Below are 16,632 nucleotides of genomic sequence, written 5' to 3'. Positions count from 1 at the left end.
GGCAGCCTGGCTCAGTCCCACCTTCCTAAGTAAGCAGCGCTCCCCAGCTCGCCAGCCGGGGCCTCCGATCTCAGCGATTACAGGGAGATTTATGCCTCAGGAATCTGAGACCTCAGCAGAGAGGAAAGCAATGTCCCCGCCACCCCCGCCACCAGCACACGTTTATCTCACAGGCAGGCGCCAGCCCGGGCACGCACATTCCTGCAGGGCCCAGGGTGCTCAGCGGTTGGGCCGGTGGCTCGGCTGGGCTGGGGTTGTGGGCAGAGCCTTCAGGACCTGCTGGCCCCTGGCCCCATCTGGAGACCCAAAGAGAACCAGAGGAGCTCTCCGAGGGGCAGTGCCCATGCCCAGGCCTCCAGGGGAGTGGGACATAGGCTCCTCCGGAGGGATGGGGTCTTTCCAGGGGCTGAGTAGAGGGGTGGGGGAGGTGCAGGTTACTAACCATCCCCAGAGCATCTAAGTTCTGAACTACCCCCCTCCCCCGTGATAGCCTCACACAGAGAAGTTAGTGTGTTTATAGAATCTTCTCACGAGAACCTTACAGTAGCCCATGGTCCCTCACCTGCAGCATGAGAATCATGTCCATCAGGTCAGGCTCACACTGAGGCTGGGCTGGGAGGGGGTTCACCGTGTCCCCTTCCTCACAGAGCTGGTTGACTCAGGAACATGCTTTAAAAACAAAAACAAAAATTCTGTGATGCGTGATCTTTTGCCGTCTCGTGTTGTTACAATGAACATCAGATGTGGCGATTATCCACACATACCCACCTTCTTTTGTCAGCCTATTATTGTGGTTCTATTTTCCAGCGATTTATCAAAAGCTTTCCTGAAGGCAATTTGATGTTTAGCCTCTTGTCTGTTAGAATAGTTCCTGGGTTAAGTTTACTGTAGAATGAAAGCAGTAAACTGTGAATGTCTGTCTTGAAGGTTTCAGTATCATATTTGTATGTGTGTTTCATATATGTATATGTATATTTATATAGATAGATAGATAAATAGATAGATGTATATGTATATTTCAGAGAAGAGGAAAAGATAGATAGAAACATCAATGATGAGAGATAATCGTTAATTGGCTGCCTCCCATACTGAGATTTAGCCCACGACCTGGCATGTGCCCTGACCGAGAATTGAACCTTGACCGTCTGGTTCACAGGTTGATCCTCAAGCCCTGAGCTCTGCTGGCTGGGCTATATGTGTGTGTTCCTTGACTTCCAAGCTAGACCCCAGACTCCCCAGGGCTGAACCAGGTCTAATCCTTAGCTGGGATTAGCATTTATTTTATTTTATTTTTTAAAATATATTTTATTGATTTTTTACAGAGAGGAAGGGAGAGAGATAGAGTGCTAGAAATATCGATGAGAGAGAAACATCAACCAGCTGCCTCTTGCACACTCCCTACCAGGGATGTGCCCGCAACCAAGGTACATGCCCCTGACCGGAATCGAACCTGGGACCTTTCAGTCCGCAGACCGACGCTCTACCACTGAGCCAAACCGGTTTCGGCTGGGATTAGCATTTATTGAGCATTTTTTCCAGGTTCCAGGTACTTCTCTAAGTGCGCTACATTAAGTCATTCATGTAATCCTCCCAACAATCCTATTAAACAGCACAGTCACCATCCCTTCTTTGCAAGCAAGGAAACTGGCACACAGGGAGACCACGTCACAGGTCTACCTGGCTGGTGACCTGGCCCCAGAGTCCTCACTCTAAGGCACTGACGCCGTTGCCTCCCCGGAACCCCTCACTCGAACCCTGCATCTAGGAAGCAGCGGGCATGCGTGTGAGTTTCATTTCAGGCCTTTCCCTTCCCCAGTTGTACTCTAGTGAGTAACCGGAGAAATGAGCCTCGGAGATGTGAGATAACTGGGCTTTCACTGTATGTAACAGAAAACCTGCCATGTGCACGGCTGGCAATACAGACGTTTCTTTTTCTCACAGAATTAAGAGCCCAGCTGTCGCTGTGTCCAGGTTGGGTGCAGTGAGAGAATTTGCCGTCTAGCATCCAGGCCCTTGTCTTTCTGTCTCCGTATTAAGCATATTGGCTTTTTCTTCTCACGATCCTCCCTTCACTGTCCGTATTGGTCTGGTTTCCTGCCGGGAGCCAATTCCAGCATGTTATAATTACAAGAGTTTCATAAAAAGGTTGATGAAGCTTAGGGACTCAACAAGGGCTGAGTCACATATGCAATCACATGTGTTAGAAAGGCTAATAGGCACTTACCCCAAACCTGAATAGAATGATTGTCTACTGCCAGACAGCTCAGGGCATCTTAATCTACATGTTATTGCCTCCTGTTGGTCAAACACCTGAAGAGTTGTAGGCTATTCCCAATCTGATAATGCTTCTATAAAACCTACTTTTTGAAGTATATGTCTCCACTTTGCCTTAGGAAAATTTGTGTTAATAAAAAGCACAGGTCCTGTATCAAAGAGAGCCTTTAGCTCCTTTAACTGAAGCTCCTCTGACCCCCCCAATGACTTTTAAAACTATCTTTCATCCTTGGACTCCTACTTGATCTACGCACAGATTGCTGCACCCTTCTTAATGCTGGGACAAGAATCCCTGCAGGTTCCCCAGAGTAACGAAGCCAATAGGAGGAATAGAACACATATATGTATGTGCTGTGAGGACTTAACTCACATGATTACAGAGCCTGATAAGTCCACGGTCTATGCATGAAGCTGGAGACCCAGGAAAGTGGATGGTGTAAATTCCAGTAAGGAAAAAGTCAGTGAAGTAGAAAAAGATATAGAGAATTTCCCAGAACTCTTTGTAACAATTTATAGAAGTCTAAGTACCCACCAAGTATAGAATACTAAATAGTCAATATAAAGGTCTCAGTGTTTTGATTTGGGGATGCAAAGATTTCTGTGAAATGGTGCCAAAAAAAGATTACAAAATTATCTATAATTCCCTCTTATTTAGAGACCTATGCACTTATAGGTATGTTTGCATATTGAAAATATGGGAGGAAATACATTGGAATGCAAACATTGTCTCTAAATCTGGGACAACTGCAGTCTCTCGCCTTCTCTTTTATATGTTGCTATGCTATTTGATTTTTTCCCCTTTACATAAGCACATGTGACATTTACTAACAGAAAAATCCCATACAATTATTTTTTTCCCTTGGGGGCAGGAGAGGGGAAAATGTAGACCCTGAGAAGCTTGCTGGGCACAGTCACTGCCTCATCTTCCCCCAGATTCTTAGAAAGCCAGCCCTTGAGAGGCCCTGGAAGCAGGGGCCTTTAGAACCGAGGCCTGGAGCTGGGGGCAAAGGTGAGTAATTAGAGTTGGGGCAGGAGGAGCGGTGAGGAGGGAGATGTGCTAATTTTAGCATCTCTGGTAGAGACTTGGATTCCTATGACATCCCCTCGCACGTGTTTAGCTCTGTCCTCCAGCCCCGGCCCAGTCAGTGACTGCAGGGCTAACACGGGCAGACTTCAGATTGCAACAAAATGCTAGAAATCTCAGCTGCTTTAAATAGCGGTGTCTGGCACCCTTTTGGATAGCAGGCCTGGCAGAGCTGGTGCCCCCCTCACTCACCATGGTTTACAGCCTCACGGTGAAGCCACTTGAGTGCCAGCTTTCCCTTCAATCTCTAAGCAAAACTGATCGCCCCAAAGCCGGACAGTCCCTCCCATCGGTGAAGGTTCCCAGTTCAAACCCCAGGCCTCCTGCATCCCTGCCCTATCTCCTCCGTCATTTAACTTCCTATTCTTTCTCCTCTGTCCCATCTTCAAGGATAAGGATGTAGAGTATATTGCACACTTTGTAAGCCCTTTATAGGATTGTAGCATTTTATCTCTTAGGTGACCTTAAAAATAATGGAAGTGAAAATATCTCTCTTTTATTGAGTTCAATGCCGATCATATGACATACACATTGCTTTCTTAAAACAACCCTATAGGATGGAGGTATCTTAGGATTAAACAGGCACTTAACAAAAATAGATGTACAAAAAATGGCCAACAAGCACATTAATCATCAGGAAGATGCAGGTAAAAAACTGTAGCTATGAATTAAATGAAAAAGACAGTCAAAATTGTTGGCAAAGATTCGGAGCAACTGGCATGCTTATACTCTGCTGGTGGGAGTGTGAAATAGTACTACCCCTTTAAAAAAAAAAAACAGCTTGGCACTTTCTTACAAAGTTAAATATATATGTGCCATATAATCCAACCATTCTCCTAGATTTTCCCCCAAGAGAAACAAAGCATGTCTACTAGATGAGCTGTACAAGAATTTTCATAGCCAGCCTGGCCAGCATGGCTCAGTGGTTGAGCGTCAACCTATAAACCAGGAGGTCACAGTCCCATTCCCCATCAGGGAACATGCTCGGGTGGTGGGCTCCATCCCCAGTGTGGGGCGTGCAGGAGGCAGCCAATCCATGGTTCTCTCTTTATTGATGTTTCTCTCTCTCCTTCTCCTTTCCTCTCTGACATTAATAAAAATATATTTTTTTAAATTTCATAACCACTTAAAAGGAACAAACTACTAAGATGTGTATTAGTTTTCTATGAGTGACAAATCACCGCAAGCTGATCAGCCTAAGATAACACATAGTCGTCACTTAACCGCATCCGTAGGTTCTGTGACTTCAAGCAGAACAATGCATCATGGAACCAGTTTTACCGTTAGCTCGTTGAAATCAACAAGACTTCAGTTCGTACCACAACTCATCAACACTCTAACGAGAATATGTTGAGGGAACAGCGTTGATCGAGGACGTTCTGTATTCATTATCTCCAGGCTTCTGTGGGTCGGGCATCTGAGCACAGCTCTGCTAGACCTTCTGCCAGACTACAGTCACGATGTCCCCAAAGCTCAGTTCTTATCCAGAGGCTTGACTGGGACGGCACCACTTCCAGGCTCGTTCCATTGCTGGCAGAATTCATTTCCTATGTCTTGAAGGCTGAGGGTCCTGGCCTTTTGCTCGTCGCCTGTCGGAAGCTGCTCGCTGCTCCCAGAGGCTGCCAAGGTTCGTGTGGCATGGCCCTTTCCAAAGGTCCTCTCACACCTTGGCAACCAGCGAGAGGGAAAGAGTGCGTTTGCCGTCAAGAGAGGGATGTGTATAGTGCGGCGTGAGCCCGGAGGGCCATCCCATCCCCTTTGACATATTCTAGGAGGTCACGGGGCCTCTCACGCTTGGGGCAGGGATTGAGTGAGAGCGTGAGCACCAGGGGGCAGGGTCACACGGACCCCCTTCCACTCCATCCTCTATAACACATGACACAGGTGTACCCCAAAGACGTTATTTTGAGCAAAAGAAACGACACAAATATTAGAATTCCACGGACAGGACCTGCTGGCTAGTCCCTGAAAGATGAGTGGTTGCCTCGGGCCGAGGGATGAGGGTTGGCTGTGGAGGGCGGGAGGCAACTTCTGTGGTGCTGAAACTGTGTATCCGGACTGGCAGGACAGGGAGATGGTTGTATGCATTTGTCAAAGCTCATCAAACTCCACGTGTTAAATGCATACATTTTATTTCATGTAAATGATGATACCTCTGTAAAGTGCATTTTTAAAACAGGGCCACAAATGGCAAATTTTCATCGCCATTCTACCTGTGAGGAAGCGGAGATCCGAGACATGCCCACGGTCACACAGCAGGGGAACTTGGGGTTCCGCATCCCTCTAACTGCCAAGCCGTTCTCTGTCTCTGTGCATGACCTGACCTCTAACTGTCCTTCAGCTGCAGTTCCCACTGAGGTGACACTGGAGCTGGGGAGCTAAGGGGGTGCACCCGAGGCTTCCCTGAGGGGCAGGCAGTCTCAGGCTTGTGTTTTCTGGTTCCTTGAGCCGCTCAGTGTTCCAGGCCTCATTTGGGGTTATGGTTGCACTTTTAAATGTATCCAGATAAGTCATTGTAAGTCTACTTAATTTAATTTTCTCTCGAAACACATAACCCTATGAACCAGTTCTTTAAAAGCACAGCCTAGGATGGCCCCGGACGCTAACGCTTCAGCAGTTGTGCCGTGTTCTGTGGGTTGCCTGCCTTCTTTCTGGTCTCCCGGTTCCTGAGCTGATCCAGATCTGGGTGGCCAGAGTACTTCTAGGGAGCACTGGCCCCTCCCCGATGCCACGGTGAGCCTTGGTTAGTTTCAGCAGTGTGGTCATTCCGTTACCATGGAAACAGATGTGTGGAGGAAGGGGACCGCGAGGCAGGTCTGACCAGTGGGGTCTGAGAGGTGACTGCCAGGGGACACTGTGAAGGCCACCACACCTCTTCACAGCCACCAGGAAAGAGCCTCTTCCTCACCACCATGAGGCTGTGACCCCGGGAGCCAGGGCAATTCACGGAGGACCTGGGTCCAGAGGATGACTCTGAGCTTCTGACTCCCTCTCCCCTTTCACTGTCCTCATTGCTCGGTGATGTCAGTCATGCGTTTTACGGATTGATGGCGTCATCACTGTTATTTGCAGCCAGAATCATTGTGCATCCAGAAGAGAGAAACAGAGGCCATCAAACACCGTTTTCTTTGCACCCAGCTCCCTGGTGCCATTCTCCTAGACCCGTATATGCACTACGCTCCATACAAATGGGTGGCAGGCAGTGGGTGGGGGATGTGTGAATGTTAAGGTCAGCTTCGTTCTTAGAAGAGTCTGTTGGTAGCTAAAGGTTAGACACTGCCTCTCTGCCCATCTGTAGGGTGCCGGTGAGAGAAATGAGGGCAGGGCCCTACAATGAGGTGCAATCCCAAATACAAGAAGCACCACTGTGTGTGCTGACATGAAAGGCTGTCCCAGATAGGCTGCTACATAAGAAAGTGAGTCAGAACAGCATCGAGGAGGCTTTGACGTCCACGGTCATTGAAAACGCCTGCAGTCATGGCCGGGCTTGGGGTTCAGGAAAGGACCCTGGAAGGTGGACACAAGACCCTAAACAGAGCCCCCCCATTCGGGGCCCCTGAGGACAGGGAGCTGAGGTGGGGCTGGAAGGAGCCAGGCTGCAGCGACATCAGCACAGCAGGGGGACCTGCAGCGTGGAACCGGCTGGCAAGGCCAACCTCTGGAGGAGGAAACTTCAAAGTTCCGGAAGGTTCCCAGCAGGCCTGCCACGGGGTCTTGCGTCCATGAGTGACCTGTGTTTAAGATCTCAAAGAAGGTTTTTTAAAAACCGTATGCATGGAAACTCTGACCAGAGTCACAAATAAACGCCGTCTACCTGTCAGCGTTCGTGATCGGCATTGTCACTCTCAGGGGCTCCCTGGTCTCCCTCTGGTCGGGATTGGCCTATTCCGTCCGGTTGCCACTCTGTGAGGTGCATGCTCTTTGACCCGCCTGTTCTTCACTGACGGGGAAACGGAGGCGCCAAAGTGTTCACTGTTGTTCCAGGGCCACACAGCTGTCACGTGGTAGAGCAGGGCCCGAGCCCAGCGCCCACGCCCTAAACAGTCCACTCACGGACCCCCGGGGTCATGCAAGGGTTCAGAGAGCACATAGGCGCTCGGCCAGTGTTTGCCTCCACCCGTGGTCCTCAGAGCAGTCCACGCACCAGCGGGTTAGACGTGTATCTAAGTTCTTAGAAATGTTGCCCGGTTCAGCCAGACTTGTGCCGCTTGCTGACGTGTTTCTTGGTGTCGAGTATCTAAAATCCCACCGAGCTGGGGAAAGAGCCCATCTATGCCCAGCTGGGCTTCGGAGAAACGCACCTGAGGGTTGTGTCCATAGTCACCACCCGGTTCTTTGTCTAGCAGCCATGGCGTGACCATCGTGATAGACTCGGGCAGGGAATTACCCTGTGGTCCGTCAGTGATGCATGACAGTGGTCTTGGGAGGCCCTGAGACAGGACAGACCTTGCTTGGCCGTGTGCTCTGTGCACACCAAAGCCAGCTGCCCCACCTCTGCTCTGTCACGTCATAGATGCCCAGTAACGGCGCACTGAATGACGAGGCCGTCCCAGGTCACCTGGTGGCAGCTGTCAGTTTTGCAAAGGGCACCCAACGGGAGTTTGTCTCTGTGCCAGTCACCTGGAGAACTTCCTAGAAGCCCAGCCTCGGCCAGTCACAGCAGGACATCATCGGGCGGGAAGAGAGGGAAGGTGTGGGTGTGAATAGTTTGGGGAGCTCCCCAGGTGATTCTAGTGTGCAGCTCAGCTGGAGAGCCCCCACTTAGAAGAAATCCCCCAACCTGCAGAGTCCCAGTTCCAGACATGACAGGCGAGACCCCCAAGGCTTCCTCCAGTGCTGCCCCCGCATCTCCTGCTTTGATGGGCGTGAGCGGAGCCGGCAGCAGCCAAGATCCTGTCGTAGGAAGTTCCCGGGCACAGGGAAAGGTGTAGCTGGAAGCACTTGCGCTGGGAGCCCTGGTTGGGGGAGAGTCCTAAAAATCACTGCCATATGTCTGCAGCCGGGAGGGCAGGGCCCGCATCACTCCCTCCGCGCTCCACGCTCCACCGCCTCCCTTCCTTCCATCAGCGGCTGAGTCTCCGTTTAGTCTAACGATTTTATGGAGCATCTAGACTCCTCGGTAGGCCGGGCCCCGGAAATCCAGTGGTAAACCCAGCATCGCCCCTTCCCTGGTGGGATTCACAGCCCAGAGGGAGAAAACGGGAAATCAGCCGACATAAATCACCAGTGCAGATGCTGCGTGATGAGACCACGTGGAGCCCAGCACAGAGAAGCGGGGACCTCCTGAGGGGGCTCGTGGGCCTCCCGGGGGCTTCACGGGGTGGGAACAACCCAAGCCCAGGCGTTGGTCTTTTCCTTTTGAAATATTCATATGCATAAAGCCTGGAATGATTGTAAACATATGTCGTGGAGCACACCAATTGAGCAAAATACTAACATGTTTCCATATTTACTCCAGACCCTTTAAAACACACACACACACACACACACACACACACACACATCCCAATTCTGAACTATTTTAAACATAGAAGAAATACAGAGAATAATATAACAAACACTCAGGCACCGGGGAGGGGAAAGATACCCTCCCCACACTCCAGGGCCAGGCTACCTGGCTCTGCAGTGTGGCCTTGGGGAGGTTCCTGAACCTCTCTGTGCCTCTGTCTTATTTACTTATTCATTCATTCATTCATTCATTTATTTATTTATTTATTTTAAAAACCAAAAACCTACCTCAAAATGTAATTGTCAAGATCAATCGAGGGAAAGCTGAAAGAAGACAAAAGAGCCTCACACACATGATGGACTTTTTGAACATTAACTGTCGTTCCCCGATTCCCTTCAGAGTTTTTATAAAGAGAACTCTAGCCAAAATCGGTTTGGCTCAGTGAATCGAGCGTCGGTCTGCAGACTGAAAGGTCCCAGGTTCGATTTCGGTCAAGGGCATGTACTTTGGTTGCAGGCACATCCCCAGTAGGGGGTGTGCAAGAGGCAGCTGATTGATGTTTCTAACTCTAGCCCTCTCTCTTCCTCTCTATAAAAAATCAATAAAATGTATTTTTTTTTAAAAAAAGAGAACTCTAATATTATAGATACTTTTTAAAAATGTATTTTTCTATTGATGTCTGAGAGGGAGAGAGAGAAACATCAATGATGAGAAAGAGTCATTGATCAGCCACCTCCTGCACATCCCCTAACTGGGGACTGAGCCCACAACCTGGGCATGCGACCTGACCAGGAATCGAACCCTGACCTCCTGGTTCATAGGTTGACACTCAACCCCTGAGCCACACACTGGGCCGCTGGGCCGAAGATACTTGTTAAGGCCCCTCTCTCCTCCCCTCCCTGTCTGACTGCTAACGAGGAGTGAAAGTCGGGAGGTCGGGATGGTGACGCCCCTGCAGGGACCCTCCAAGTGGTCAGGAAGGAAGGAGCCCAGCCATGGGGCCGCAGCCTTGCCTTCTGAGAACCATGTCCCTTCCAGGGGGTGGTTTCCCGCTGAGCGAGCCGTTGATGGGGCCCCGGCTTGTTCGGTAGTTCACCTGATGACACCTCCGTGGCCTGTCGGGCCTGGCTGTCTGTGGGGACGGCCTCGGGTCGAAAGGTGCTCCCCGCCACCCCCCAGCAGCAGCATCATATTTTATCTCAAAATGGGCTTCCCACCTCGCCCTCCCCTGCGCTCCTCCCTCCACACCCCCTGTGGCTGAGGAGCAGCTGCTCTGAGCCCCATCTCTCATCGGCTGCCTTATCTCCCCGATGAATAATGTTCCCTTCCCAAGCAGGCAGCCTGGCAGGAGGCCTGCGGCTGGAGCCGGCCGCTGACAGCCCCGGAGCCTGGGCAGCTGTCAGAGCCGCACCCGGCCCGGGCCTCACGTGGGCGGAGGACAAACCCGCCCAGAGACATGCCACCTGAGGCCTTGGCCCTGGTGAGCTGCAGCTCACAAGCACAGGTCTGTCGAGCCCTGGCCAGCACCCCTGGGTGCAGTCACCTTGTGGGTGCTGGGAACATGGGTGGGCTGGGCACTGTTGGTGGGAAACGTGACTTGTACCTAATAACACAAACCTGTATACTTAGTCGTTCTGTGATCTGGAGAGGGTGTTTAATCTCTCCAGGTCTCTGTTTTCCTCATCTGTCAAATGGGCTCATCATAGTATTGGGTAGTTCTCTGCTCAGATCCCCTTTGCCAGCCAGTGCACCCCCCCTCCCTCCAGCACTGTGATGCCACGATAGCAGCTCTGCCTCCAGCCTTCAGAGCCTCAGGCCGATGGTGCCATCCCTGGCACACTCAGAGGCTAACGCCTCTGCCATCTCTCCCCTCCCATCAGGGGTTGCTAACTGACTGAGATTGGGGACCTCCAGCCTCCTCCCTCAAGGTGGACAACTCGGTGGGACTATTCATGCCCCAGAGGCCCCGGTGGATCAGGCCAAGACTGGACTTACCGTGACTGCACCCTCCCTTCCGTCCCGCATCCCTCTTCCTCGACAGCTTCTGCTCCAGAGCACGCCTGCTCCATGAGCCGCAGGCTGCTGGACACCCGTGTGGGGCTCTGCTTCCAGAGGCCCAGCCCAAATGAAACACTCACTTCGCAGGGGCTTTGTGAGGGGTTGGAGGAGATAAGGCTTGAAAGCCCCTCATAGGTGTCTGGCCCTTGGCAAGGTCCCAGTCCTTTGTAATCACGATTCTTATAAACTACCGCTACTTGACAGAAAGTCACGCTTGGACAGATGTGACAGAGAGCCGGGCGTTGAAAGCCTTGGATCCAAGTTGGGAATTCAAGGCAGTCACCCCAGAAAGGGCCCTCGGAGGTCACTTAGTCCTTTTTATTTTTTTTGGCCAGTGAGGAAACTGAGGCCCAGGGAGGCGGAGCCAAGCTCTCAGACCCACAGCTCGTCAGGGACAGAGCCACGTCATGTTTTCCCACACTCACTCGTGATCTGGCTTCTTCAGATCCTTTCCCCTGCTCGCTGATGAAGTGCGATTAACTTCAGAGGGGCCAGGACCCTGAGCAGTGAGGCCAGAGCACGCTCCACTTCCACGTGCCTCTCCTGAGCACCTACTATGTGCTGGCACCTGCTGGGCACCAGGAAAAGATTCTCACACGTAGTTCCCAACCCCTGGTTGTTACAGGGAACATCACTGTTTTCAAAGTGTGTGTGTGTGTGTGTGTGTGTGTGTGTGTGTGTGTACGTGCGCGTGCCTGTGTGCAAGTGCTGGCCAGCTGTATCCCAGGAAGCAAATAACATCAGGGAGAGTTTTTTAAGAGTGGGCATGGCTCAGGGGTTGAGCGTCGACCTATGAGCCAGAAAGTCACAGTTCAATTCCTGGTCAGGGCACATGCCTGAGTTATAGGTTTGATCCCCAGTGTGGGCTGTGCAGGAAACAGCTGATCAGTTATTCTCTCTCATCATTGATATTTCTATCTCTCTCTCCCTCTCACTTCTTCTCTGAAATATATATAATTTTTTTTTAAGAGTGGGCATTGAAAAACTGGTCAGAGCAGACAGGTGGGCAAGGGCACCGTGGGCATGCCTTGTTTCCATATTTAACACAGAAATATCCCTAATGTCCACAGTGCCCTCTCACTGCTCAAGGTCCTGGCCCCTCTAAAGTGGAGGGGACTTGCTTCACAGCTCACTTATGGATTGAGGCGAGCCAGAAGTTCTGATGAATTCCCCAACCACAGTATCACAAAAATGGGAAATTTCAAAACAACAGAACTCACCGCCTTAGCACGTAGCCATTTCCATCTCGCCTTCCTGGACCATCATGTTTACGGAGTTCTAGTCACACGGCGTCTCTTTCCTACTGTTTTATGTCACATGAAACTGTCCCGTCAGCATTTTCTGTGCTGTTACATCATTGTCACATTGATCATCCCCCCCCCACCCGCCCCCCCAAAATGAAGATAACCTCATTGTTTTTTCCTGGTGGTAAAAACGTTCTGTGCTCTTTTTATTCCTGTTTTTTTGTTTTTGTTTTTGTTTTTTTTGTTTTTTTGTTTGTTTGTTTGTTTTTAATGCAATCAGTACCACAGAGACTGCGGAAGAATGCAGTCACCCCTGTGTCTCCCCCCTGACCCCCTCAGAGGCAGCCAGCTGAGCCCTGGGGACCATCCTTCCAAACAGACCTCAGTGCATTGGTCTTGGTCAGCTTGTTGACTCGTTAACATTTCAAAGTGTAAACATGTGGATTCCTTTTCCACCTTTCCTTGCTGTGGGGGTTGGGCTGGTTGTTTTGGGAAGTGGGGAAGGGGCCGTGGAAGGATACAAAGGAGCCAGAACATTCTGGAAGCTGCTAGAAAGAGGAAGCATCCGGGTGGGCTGTGTCTGTGTTTCCGGAGGCTGCTGTCACGAAGTGCCCTGGGCTGGGCGGCATACAAGGCAGAGAGTGTTCTCGTGTAGCTCCAAGTCTGGGGTCTGCCATCAGGGGGGCAGGGCCGTGCTCCCTCTCAGGACCTGGGGCAGGTCCTTTCCTGACCCCCTGGCTCCTCGTGGATGCCAGCGATCCTCGGTGCTCCTGGCGTGTAGACACGTTACTCCGAGCCTTACCTCCTTCGTCGCGTGCAGCCCTCCTCTTCCTCTCGTGTCTATGTCTGCATTCCCCTCTTTCTGTAAACTCCCCAGGCATGGGATGCGGCCCCTCCACTCCAGCCTCGACGTCACTTGATTAAATCTGCAGGCACTGTTTCCCCTAAAGCAGTGGTTCTCCACCTTCCTAATGCCGAGACCCTTTAATACAGTTCCTCATGTTGTGGTGACCCCCAACCATAAAATTATTTTCATTGCTACTTTATAACTGTAATTTTGCTACTGTTAATGAATCGCAATGTAAATATCTGTGTTTTCTGATCATCTTAGACCCTACAGCAGTGGTAGTAGAGCCACAGGTTTGAGAACCATTCATAACAGGAGCAAAATTACAGTTATGAAGTAGCAACGAAAATAATTTTATGGTTGGGGGTCACCACAACATGAGGAACTATTTTGAAGGGTCGCGGCATCAGAAAGGTTGAGAACCACTGCCCTGAGGTCACAGGCACAGGTAACAGGGCTGAGGATTTCAAAGTGTCTTTTGGGGGACACACTTCAACCCATAACGTGTCGGTTCACCAGGGGGACGGAGGAGTAGGATAGAGCGGCATGGACAGCTTCTCAGAACGAAAGGGAAGCAAGAGAGCAGGATAAACAGACTGAGGTTCTGAGGCTGAGGAGGGAGGTGAGGAAGGCCAATTCCTCCCGCAACTCATGTTCCTGTATTGTAAACTTTACAGAGAGGGCCCAGGACTGATCAGAGAGCCCAGCTGCTCATAAACCCCGCCAGGCCACTTTCCCACGGACGCCATGATGTGTAGCCGCTGGTGGGCCCCACGGGCCTCTTGACATCATCCTGGTGTCACTCGCCACCAAAAGGTTGCAGGTCCAATTCATGGGCAGGGCACATACTTAGGTTGCAGTTTCGATCCCGTCAGGGCACGTGCATAAGGCAAATGATCAATTTTTTCTCTCACGTTGATGTTTCTCCCCCCCTCCTCCCTCCCTCCCTCTCTCCCTCTCTCTCTCTCTCTCTTCCTCTCTCTCTCTCTCTTTCTCTCTCTCTCTCTCTCTCTCTCTCTCTCTCTCTCTCTCTCTCTCTCTCTCCCTTCCTCTCTCTCTCAAATCAATTTTAAAAATTTAAAAAGACTCTGTCACCTGCGAAGATGTATAACTTCTCTGAGCTGCAGTGTTCCCATCCATAAAATGGGGACCTAGGTAGTCCCGGCCTTCACCAGGTTGCTGTGAGCGCTAATCAGAGTGGTGTCTGCAGAGGAACCTGAGCATGGACCCGGCCATCGCATTAGCGCCCTTGCAGCTTCCTTGAAAGGGGAGAAGAGCCCAGCTGGTGTGGCTCAGTGGTTGGGCGTCAACTTAGGAGCCAGGAGGTCAGGGTTTGATTCCCAGTCTGGGCACATGCCTGGGTTGCAGGCCCGATCCCCAGTGTGGGTGTGCAAGAGGCAGCCAATCAAAGATCTTATCTCATCGTTGGTGTTTATCTCTCTCTCTCTCTCTCTCTCTCTCTCTCTCTCTCCCTCTCCATCTCTGAAATCAATGAAAAAATATTTTTATTTTAAGAAGAGGAAGAAGAGCCGGGACCTGTTTGGCTCAGTGGATAGAGCGTTGGCTTGGGAACTGAAGGGTCCCGGGTTCGATTCCAGTCAAGGGCATGTACCTTGGTTGCGGGCATATCCCCAGTAGGGGGTGTGCAAGAGGCAGCTGATCAATGACTCTCATCGATGTTTCTAACTCTCTCTCTCCCTTCCTCTCTGTACAAAATCAATAAAATATATTAAAAAAAAGAAGAGGAAGAAGAAAAAAAGTAAAGATAAAATTATGAACAACAAATGCATATCTATCAACAAGTGAATCCAAAATCAAGTGAATTAAAAATCTGAGGAAAATAATAAACTGGTGAATATAATAGAATCAGGGGCATAAAAAAAGGAATGGACTGATAATTCTCGGGGGGAAAAGGTATGGGGGCGCAGGAAGAGACTAGACAAAAAGTGTACACCTATGGATGAGGACAGTGGTGGGGAGGTAAGGGCAGAGGGTGGGGTGGGAACCGGGTGGAGGGGAGCTGTGGGGGAGGGGGGGAAGGAGAAATTATTATAATAATCTGAACAATAAAGATTTATTAAATTAAAAAAGAAAGTAAAACTATTAATAATTTTCATAATAAAGTAAAAGTTTATTTGAAAAATAAGAATATTAAGAAGCATAAAGAGAAAGGGAAGCAGAAAGAAAGTGAAAGTTGCTTTCAGTCATTTTACGTTGTGTTTGCAACCGACCCTCCTCACCCACACCCACCACCCCGTCCCATTGTGAACGGAGGGCTCCCGGGCATGGCCACCCGGCTCCGTGCTCTCCCCGCGGGGCGTGGCCGATGCATGCCGTCCCCTCAGTGCCCAGCGCAGTGACGCCGCCGTCGGCCCCTCTCTCGCAGGTCCTTCAAGCCCGACTTCATCCTGGTCCGCCAGCACGCCTACAGCATGGCCCTGGGCGAGGACTACCGCAGCCTGGTCATCGGCTTGCAGTACGGAGGGCTGCCCGCCGTCAACTCCCTCTACTCCGTCTACAACTTCTGCAGCAAGCCCTGGGTGGTAGGTGGCGGCCGGGCTGACACTGAGGGAGGTGGGGGCGGTGGGAGAAACCCCCTGGGCCTGAGACGGACCCGTTCCCCAACGGGAAGACCTCAGCATGAAAAGGCAGCTGAAGAAGCAACTTGGATCCCAGTCCCCTCCTTGTAGTGATTGCCTAACAAATATCATATAACACGTATTTTGACACAGTGGTGTCCTATAACAATATTAGTGGTCAGAAGCAGCACCGTCCTGTTCTGACTAATATTCTGTCACATCACTGTTGTTAGCCGTGGGCACTGGGTAGTGGGCACGGAGCAAGTACCAGAACGTGGTGCTGCCTGGCATTCGGTCCATCGTGACCACGGGCAGGTGGCTCAGAACAGCTGAGGAACCTGCCCAGAGTCCAGGCGTGAAGCCAGAACTCGGAGCCCTCTTTCCCACCCCCCAAGACTTGATTTCCCCCACCTTCTATTCACTTGTTTCATTCATTCACTTGATGTATTTGAGTCTCCATTTAAATATCACCTGTAAGAGAGGCTTTGCCCAAAATACCACACCTCCATTCCCACAACTATGCCTAAATCCCTTTATTTATTTATTTTTTTAAATATATTTTATTGTTTGTTTGTTTTTTTACAGAGAGGAAGAGAGATGAATAGAGAGTAAGAAATATTGGATGAGAGAGAGACATCAATCAGCTGCCTCCTGCACACCCCCTATTGAGAATGTGCCCGCAACCAACGTACATGCCCTTGACCTGAATCGAACCTGGGACCCTTCCGTCCGCAGGCCGACGCTCTATCCACTGAGCCAAACCGGTCAAGGCCTAAATTCCTTTAAGACACTGCATGTTCGCTGAAACCAGTTTGGCTCAGTGGATAGAGCGTCGGCCTGCGGACTGAAAGGTCCCGGGTTCGATTCCGGTCAAGGGCACGTGCCTTGGTTGCGGGCACATCCCCAGTGGGGGGTGTGCAAGAGGCAGCTGGTCGATGTATCTCTCTCATCGACGTTTCTAACTTTCTATCCCTCTCAATTCCTCTCTGTAAAAATCAATAAAATTTGAAGGAATAAAAAAACAAAAACAAAAAACACTGCACGTTCAATCCTTGCAAAGCCCCTGTGAGGTTGGCTCCCTCGTTTATTCCACCCAC

The 16,632-nt window shown here is 50.6% G+C and overlaps 1 protein-coding gene across 4 annotated transcripts in view; it reads left to right on the top strand.

Moving 5' to 3' along the window:
- Positions 1-16,632, top strand: part of SYN3 (synapsin III) — a 367,243-nt gene that overhangs the window by 103,394 nt on the left and 247,217 nt on the right. For all 4 annotated transcript variants that reach the window (XM_084880168.1, XM_084880169.1, XM_084880171.1 and 1 more), the window contains one exon: positions 15,343-15,499. In XM_084880168.1, coding sequence (XP_084736294.1) covers positions 15,343-15,499 — 157 coding nt within the window. The remainder of the gene's footprint in view (positions 1-15,342; positions 15,500-16,632) is intronic.

Source organism: Pipistrellus hanaki, assembly GCF_964339955.1.
Source record: "Pipistrellus hanaki genome assembly, chromosome: 3".
NCBI lineage: Eukaryota > Metazoa > Chordata > Mammalia > Chiroptera > Vespertilionidae > Pipistrellus > Pipistrellus hanaki.
Note: the sequence above shows the minus strand (reverse complement) of the source record. Positions and strands in the feature narration are given on the sequence as shown.